The sequence below is a fragment of the Rhagoletis zephyria genome, unplaced genomic scaffold (genome assembly GCF_001687245.7).
Source record: "Rhagoletis zephyria isolate East Lansing unplaced genomic scaffold, Rhagoletis_zephyria_1.1 Rzeph_scaffold_03894, whole genome shotgun sequence".
NCBI lineage: Eukaryota > Metazoa > Arthropoda > Insecta > Diptera > Tephritidae > Rhagoletis > Rhagoletis zephyria.
The window spans coordinates 6,848-16,116 of NW_016160977.1; the positions used below are offsets into that span (position 1 = coordinate 6,848).

The window sequence follows — 9,269 nt, forward strand, 5'->3', positions numbered from 1 at the left end:
ACACCTCCTTCAACTCTCCCGTCCAGCTTCGATCTGTCCGTGAAGTTGTTTATTTTAGACCCCTACTCTGAGGGATGTGTGAGGGACCAACCTCAAGTCACTCCGATCCATTTACTCCGGTAGCTCTTGAATTATCGAGTACCCGTACGGTGGGTTGAAAGAAAACCCCCGCAATGTTAACAGATGCGACACTGAGCATAGCATTTAGCGCTAGAGTAGGGTTGATCCGGAGCGCTCCGCTGATTCCACTTTGCACGCGCTATAGCTACCTAACAGGGGTAGACTTTTCCAGTGAACTCCACCGGACAATGAATGACACCTTATAATAAAACTGGCTTAACTATGATGTTATTTAGGCAGTATAACAATTTTACAGAGATGACCTATCTCTTCCCCGTGGCATTTTTACAGAAGTAAAGAGCCACTGGTACATTTTTTACTCGCTCCTCAACATTTGGCTTCCGAGACAAAAGAAGTGATTATTGCCTTATATTCTCAAAGTTAACAGGTTTCTCAATGACAAGGTCATTTTAAAAACTGAAAGAACATTACTTTCAATAGTATATTTTTATGCATGAATGCATAAGCGGTAAATGCATATCACTGTGTGTGAAAACAAAGAAATTGTAGGTACGCTTTTTTGTCATTCGTACATATCCTTTTTCACTCATGTTTGCTTAGGACGTTTAATTTATTCATTTTACGCTCATTTGTCATTGTGTTAATTTGCTTGCTTGGCAAACACACTTGGACATACATACATACAATAATCTCGTACATATATATCAATAAGCATTGTATGTACCCGTATGCATAACAGACATGGAACCTTAACTGCCACAGCGCGCTCGTTGCCTTCGAAAATGCGCTAGCCCTCATAATTTATTCCACACAATCGTTTGTACACAGCGTCAAACTTGAATTTTTTTTTGCCCAGTTTTTAAATATCCAGACAATCTCGACCGCATCTCATTGATGTTTAAGATGACACTTGTTACAGTGCTAGTAAGATACTTATGTCAGCTTATTTAACATGATAAAGATCTTTGCATGCGATAGCGAAAGTGATAAGCCGTTTGAAATTTGTATTGTACTGTAGTTTATGGTGTGTAATTAGGATTCATAAACAAAAATGTTAAACATATGAGCAAGTAGAAGTTGTGAAGTTTTTAACATTTAGTTATTGTACATATGTATGTATATAACAAAATAACAAATTAAATAAAAGTCTTAAGGCTGATTATGGCAGATGAGTTATGGCTTTATTTAAGCAGAGTAATTTGTTCTTTGCATACATTTACACATAAAATACTTTAAAGGAACCGAATTAGCTATTAAACGCAGTTGCTACTGGGTAAAAAACCGAATGCGATCTTTTATGTATGACACTTTAACTTCCACGAACCTGTCAAATAATCACTCTGAGTTACTAGCCTCTTCTAATTTAGTTCAAAGAGTCATTTGAAAACCATCGATCGCTTTCCATGGGATGACCTCTCTCTTACCTCAATACTCGCCTGATTCCTATGGAAGAAACCACAATCATCTAATAACAGCTTTACTATCAAATGCTACCTAAACCATGAAAACCTCTGGATTATGCTTCAAGTGTTTAGCCTGAGCATATAATAGCTTTGCATCCGATATTGCGGTATTAGTGTCTGCGAAACAGCTTGAGGGCATATGACCACATATGAGTAAGGGTAGCCTCATCAGTCGGCGTGATTAAAAATTGACAGCTTCAACGATCACGGGACTATCGCAAATAATGCTTAACAGTAACAGCACAGGCGTCTACTTTTAGCGTGTGTGGTCGGACGAAGCAGCTTTCTTAATCGCCAGTATGATACCCGGAGATATACTGGCGAGAAAATCGACGCTTTTTTCATCCACGCCGCATGATCTAACTCAAATAGACCGACGTCGAGCACGGGAAAACAGCATTACGGAGTACGACTAAGGGTCGTTTAAACCTAACGCGGCGGATCAAATCTGGTATCCTGGCTTAAAAGAACGCATGTCGAAGTAGATTTTTATCTGAACCACTTCTTGAGCGGGCACGGCTGTTTTATGCCCTATATTTGTTTAAATTAAAGCATGAGCACGACCCGTACTTCGGAAGTGGCGTGGAGGAAATACGTCCGAACCAATTAAGACCAGCCGTTGGAAAGGTGTTTACGTCACAGTCAGTAGTCGACTATATGGTGAAATGAGCCAGTGAATGCGTATCAACCGGCGACACACTAACTTCAATTCTAAAGCGACTGAAGAGCCTACAGAGATAGCGTACCACCCGTAATTAAACCAACCTGAAGTGTATCCACGAATTGGAACCAATCATGAAGTTCAGAAACCAAAGCGTAGGCGTGTACTGGAGCCTTACCAACCGCCAAGGCACTTCGGTTTTGAAATGTGTGTACCCGAAGAGCAGGTTCGGTACGGATTTCAACCTGCGAACGAAGTGCTTAAACTGCCTACCGAAGAAATACTTCCAGGTGGAACCGGGGGTTCGGTACTTGAACAGCAGGAGGTTAAGTTCGGGTTAAATCCCACACGGGCGAGTATAGGATTTCGATGCTTCCTCCTTGTAAACAGAAAGCTTAACTATCGCTATTCTTGTCAAATCAGAAGAGAACTCGATGCCCAACGAACTCTCTGAATAAATACTGGAGCGGATAAGAGCCAATATGGTTCTAGTGCTCTTGAGAAGTCAACCAGATCGAGGCTACGCAAAATATGTTCGCGTTAATTAAATCCTGTGGAAAAGAGAACCTGTCGGTGAAATATACTTTTGTTCAAGTTTAAAAGTTTTAAATAAGGAAGAAGCAAAGTGACCACAATAACATGGTGACGTTAGAGGTCGGAATTAGCAACCTGAACTCTGTACCAAAGGTGTACAAATAATTATGAAAGAGGACAATTTTTTACATTCGTTTCATTCGCAGAACCATCTGTAGCAGGGAGGAGGCGCTATATTCTCTTTAGCATTTGAGGAGCCAACGATGCTGAAGCCAAAGTCTGGCCATGCTACCTATGAACGAAAGAAACCTAGAAATAGTCGCATTATTTAATGGCTGCGGAAAGTGAAACCGGTATGAAAGTACTACTGCTCCTTCGGCTTAGCGCATGTCAAAAAGGAAATCCATAACATACGAAAGTGGCCCCAGATAGAATCAAAGGAATTTTTTCAGAGGTTACAAAGCCCAAACTATTTGGGTGGAAGGTCGAGGATAGACAATTGCCGATAGACTATCGCAAAATGTTCTGGTCTACTGAACAAATACGGTCAGCTCAGGGAACCAGCCTGCACACGGTAAGACTGCGGCGTGAGGGTTCCACACTGGTTAACATTACCATCAATAACTTCCTTCTGAAATAAATGAGTATTGATTGTGAGGACTCAGAGACAACAAGTGGCTTTTTAAGGCAGGCAATAGCCCACTTGGTGGTATTCCTAATCTTTTGGAAATTTTGAGAATGCTAGTAGACAGCTAGAGGATGACTATTAGAGCGAAGAGGGAGCTCACCATTGATTTGCCTTTAACCGCAAGTTTAGAAAACTATATTTCCACAGGATAGAACCTTCATTCTCAAATATGTGTGCACCTTTCTGAACCAAAGAATTGCCTGCATGACCGCAGAATAGTCCCTGCGTTTTATAATTGAATTAAATTTAAATGCGAACTGTACTCGTTCCTGTACAGACAAATCTGGACAGACGAAAATCATCGAAACGAATGCTTAAAATAGAAAAAGTCACACCATGAAATCGACAACTTGTTAAGATATGAACTGTCTGCGTCGCGACACAAGACGATAAAGAACTTTCAGCACGAATATTATCTGCTACGAATGGAATGAAATAAAAAGTAGTGAGTGAGTTGTGGGGTGTCGTAGGCAGAGTGGGCTAAAAGCGTTGAACAACTGCCCAGTAAGTGACCGAGTGTGCAACACTACTAGCTGCAAAACCTATAGAAATTGAAACAAAATACGTTGAGACAGCAAATAAATCCAAGCTTCAAGTGAAACGCGCATGCGGCTCGATTTCAGAGCCACGGTCAACCGCAACGATTGCCAAGTGACTTTAACGACATTCGACCGATACAATCAGCGGCGAGCAACATGAACGTCAGCGTAGGCTGCAGCTATGGCTATAACGTGCCACAAGTGTGTAAAGGTGCGGCAAAATAACGTAGCGAGCAAGGAAGGGTGACCAGTTGTAAAGCTGCGTCACCTCTTGCCCTCCTTCCCACACAACCCTTCAGAACGCTGTCTTAGTTCAGTTACTAGAATTTTGGGCTATTCATTGGGCTGTACGTTGAGCGCGGCAACGATCATTGATAGCATCTGGTAAGAGGATCACAACGGTAGGATGATTGCTGTGCGCCACCACATGGCCTGATGGCTTTCGGTATTGTGGCCGAGATGCATGCTTGCAGTCAAAACAAACACAAAGGAAATTAAAGTAAAATAAATATTAAAGTAAACACGCCAATGCTTTTTGTTTCCAAAGCATACATACATACATACATACCAAGATATTTACGCGTATATCAGTCGGCCAAACTGAGGAGCAGCTTTTNAAATTAAAGTAAAATAAATATTAAAGTAAACACGCCAATGCTTTTTGTTTTCAAAGCATATATACATACATACATACCAAGATATTTACGCGTATATCAGTCGGCCAAACTGAGGAGCAGCTTTGCCACGTACATAAATACGCACCATTTAAATAAATATTTACTGGACATCACAAGTAAAACTTAGTCGACCGATAGTGCATCGTCGTCTGTACGTCAATCGAAGACGAGTGATGACCGCATTTCCGTTGACTGTAGGAAAGTGAAGTACTCGCACCATTTGGAGCGTCAAATGAGCGCACACACAGTTCAACAAACAAGCCTACACGNCGCACCATTTAAATAAATATTTACTGGACATCACAAGTAAAACTTAGTCGTCCGATAGTGCATCGTCGTCTGTACGTCAATCGAAGACGAGTGATGACCGCATTGCCGTTGACTGTAGGAAAGTGAAGTACTCGCACCATTTGGAGCGTCAAATGAGCGCACACACAGTTCAACAAACAAGCCTACACGGCAGCCTAGTGGAAGCGGCACATACACACACACACACACACACACACACACCCTTACGCGCTCACGCCCTTTTGCCTGATGAAACCACTATTCCATCCTACTCTGCTGCAAAGCCTAACCCACCATTGATCTGTTTGATTTTGGCATGCGACCCATCCATTTGCACCTCCGCTCAACCAAACAGTCGAAGAGTTGTTATCCACAGCTGTCTAGTGAATGCTGTTTGTCTGTATGCCGCGTCTGTCCAGCACGCTGATCAGCGCATGGAGATTTAAGACAGTTTAAGTGGATTTGCGATCTCAACGTTAGCATCAGCGTCGTCCTTCGCCATCATTGGGATAGTCATCACTGTGAAGTTTATACGCTGTTGGTTTTTTGGTTTGATTTAGATGCTGCCGTCAATGTGGTTGTAAATATTTTATGCCTTTCATAAAAATACTTTAAAATAGAGAATATAGAATTGATTTAAGTTTATAATTTAAGAAGCTACAAATCAGTTCAAAAACATAATCAAATAACAGTTCCTCTCTAACCAAAAATTAAAAAAAAAAATTCTCATGAGACCTGGTCTTAAGAAACCAAACATGGTCCTTCCCCCAAGGTTTGCTCTTGATTTTAAAAGCTGCACTAGAGGTTGACGGTTAGCGTAAATATGTGGAGTGGAAAGTGAAGGCAACGCACATCTACACAGATGATTCTAAAATGGACGAATGAGTAGGGGCTACAGTATACTGCACCGAACTGTAAATAATAGTTACCAGATCATTTCAGTATCTACCAAGCCAAGATCTTAGCAACAAAGAAATCTGCAGAGATACTACACAAACTATAAGCAGACTAGCAATACAGATGGGTGCGAAAGGTAATGAGAGAGCTGGAGAGATAACCAGGGAGGGCGTCCTGCTTAGACCAGGGTTGCAATGCATCTTGTAATGGACATTATATTTGTCTATGTGAGACCTTCTCTTATCAGTCACGATAGTCTAACCTAAGCTTGGCCCGGATTTCACTTTTTGAATCGGAAATGTATCTTCTTAGAAAAGATCTTTAAGTTTTCTGTCACTCACTAATAAGCTATGTTATAGCCTATTTCGACAAAAGGCTTAACTGCAGTTAAGAACTCAAATAAGTTCCAACATCGGCAAAGTTTGTTTCTCAATTTTTTATTTTTTCAATTCCTTTGCGTGAACTTGATATGAGCAACTACCTCCTTCGGGTTGTAATCACCTTTTTCCAATAGGTATAAACCGCTGTGAAGGCTTGGTGGAAATAAACTATAAGTTCTCATTACATTCAAAGCCAATAATTGTTTGATTTTTATAAAGAGATCTTTTCTTTTTTGGGATCATACACAAAAAATTACCTTTAGATTCGAGCAGTGTGGTGGAATTATACCGGGAGACTTGTGCTTTAAGCAAATCACTTCGTAGGATGTTTGAGAAGCGCATTTAGGTATGAAAAAGATACGAATGAAAGCGTCAATAAAAACACGAGTTGTTCAATTATAGTGTGTTGCATACTTAAAGGCCCATAAGTAAAGAGGTAAAGTAAATAATCGCAAGAACCTCAGAAATTCTTCATAATTTTTTAACATTTTATGAAAATTGAAATTGAATTTAATATGAAAAAAATGGACCTGATGAAAAAGTAATGAAGTGTTTTTCGCAAGCAAGACTCAACGACACGTCTACGCAATTTTTTTTCTATTTTCTACAAATTTTATCAATGCTTTCCATTTTATATAAGGTATGAAATTCTCTGCGTATTTTTTGTCTGCAATTTGGATTTTTTTGCATTTCATTGTCTCGAACAAACTGCATTCTTTTGTTGCTGTTTGTTTACTTACTTACTTGTGGTCTAAAAATAATTACGCTTACCTTCGTTCAGTGTTTTGCGTAGGCGCAGTTGGGTGCGTCCAGCAGCATTCCTTCATACAGGCAGTAAATATGAAAACTCATTCCGTATATGTATCTGCATACATACATACATATGAATATGTATATCAATTGGGAACAATTTTCTCTTGTCCGATTTGCTTCAAAATCAGAACCCTTATTAGTAACATATTGGAGTATCTACGATGCTTTCCATTTTAATTTAACCGGGCGATTGTGGAAATGATTTTATTTTTCAACGAATTTACGTACATATGTTGCTCTTTAGTTTGGATAAAAAAAATTATATATTAGCTTAGAATTATTACATTATTTAACAGGATGTATATCAATCAATTTAACAACAGAGGGCCAGAGATCCTTACATATATTTTGGAATGCTAATAGACTTCAAAGACATCGTGAACATATTGATGACAAGCAAAATGAAAAAGTATGTAAAAAAGTTAAGTGGTCGAATTTCGACAGCTGAGCGATTCTAGTACTCATAAATATATCGTCAATGTTTTTGCAAACCCGCCTAACATACGATACTCAAATTTTACAAGAGAGCGAAAATCCGGGTTTTCTTTGAAGGCATTGCCTTTTTAGGCGGTATTTTTTTTTACGATTTGTATGTATAAATCTCGATGCCTGTAGTTCAGGGTTACCAAATCTCATTTTTGCCACAACGGCGATTTGCAACTGATCTATGGCGGGCGCCGGGTTTGCAACTGACCTATGGGCGGTTTTGGTATATAAGTACGCCACAATAAATTTTTTAAACCACTTTTTCAATAAATTAAATTTTTTTAAACCCCAAAATAAAACTTCAGTTTTTTGATAATCTGCTCCCAGTAGGTACATATATGTACATATTTAGATATATTATTGCACTTAATAGATACATTCACATACAATTAAGTTTTTGGTATAGATACTAAACAGAATCAACACGTTTTTGTGCTCTTTCAACAATGCCCTTTAATTTTCTCGAGCCACAGCCCAATCGTCATATTTGTATTACACTTCAGCGATTCCAAAGCCGCAGTTAAGCATTACGATGGGTTTATTCTAGCAGCTGATTACACTTTTAAGCAGCTACACGTGCATGCGGGTTTCATGATAAATTATGTAAATATTGTACGAGTAGCTTCATAGAATTAGAATAATGTGACAACAACTCCACCAAAGCAACTAATTGCGCTACCGCAATTGCTACAAACTTCATTTGTTATGCAAAACTTCTAAATGATAAGAAGTTAGTCATGAAAAAAAGCTAATTAACGAAATATTCTAGCAAACACCAGGCGTATAATTTTACGGAATTTCCGACAACACCAAAGATAACGGCGCACCAAGCGGGCCTGAATACGCTCCAAGAGGTTCGAATTTAAGCGATGACAACATAGCTCCAACACTAGAATGCCAGCTGAAATTTAGAAGAAGAAAAAACAAAGCAATTGTACAATACAAGTTTAGCTGAAGATACAAATATGCGGGCTCTTACACTGCGAGAAAAAAAAGCGCCATTAAAAGCAAAAAAAAAAAAAATAAAAACAAATGCCACTCACTTGCGGCTGCATAACCACAGAGTAGCACAATGAATGCTCCTTGCAACATGCGCAAATTGAGCGGTTGTATAATTTGTGAATCCTGTGATTTGGTGGCAGCTTCTGCACTCTCATCTCCCTTGCCGTTGACGTCGTTGCCGGCATTAGCGTTTCGGTTATCATCGCTGGGTGGGGGCTCATTGTTAGCATTTGCATCGGCCGCCGAGCTGGGATGCAGGCTGTTGTATTCCTTGCCCAACATGCGCGATTGTGTGGCATATTCGGCATTTGTCATTTTGTCTAAGATGCCGCCTTCAAAGAGGTGAATGATGCTGTAAAAGGGAAAGAAGAAAGTGTGAGCTATAAATAGAAAAAATGAAATGAAGAGAAATGAAGGGAAATGAAATATAATTAAATATTGGGAAGTGCAATGAAACGAAATGCAATGGAAGGGAATGAAACGAATTAAAATGAACTGAAATGAGACGGATTTAAATAAAATTAAATGATACGGAAAAATGTCGAGTGCAATTTAAGGAAATGAAACGAAATAAAATAAGTTGAAATGAAATTAAAAAGCAATAAAATGAAAAGAGACATATAGGAATCGAATTGAATGAAATGAAATTAACTGACGTAAAATCAGATAATGCGGAAATGGTGTGAAATGAAAGGAAAATGTTGGAACTTGAATGAAATAAATCGAACGATTTGAAATGAACTGAAATAATATAGCATAA

The 9,269-nt window shown here is 39.1% G+C and overlaps 1 protein-coding gene across 1 annotated transcript in view; it reads right to left on the reverse strand.

The window, feature by feature from the left end:
* Nucleotides 1-7,918: 7,918 nt before the first annotated feature.
* Ir40a (Ionotropic receptor 40a) overlaps nt 7,919-9,269 on the reverse strand; it is an 8,588-nt gene continuing 7,237 nt past the window's right edge. The window contains exons 9-10 of the mRNA XM_017625107.1: nt 8,551-8,861; nt 7,919-8,408 (exon numbers count right to left, since the gene is read on the reverse strand). Coding sequence (XP_017480596.1) covers nt 8,260-8,408; nt 8,551-8,861 — 460 coding nt within the window. The 3' untranslated portion in view covers nt 7,919-8,259. The remainder of the gene's footprint in view (nt 8,409-8,550; nt 8,862-9,269) is intronic.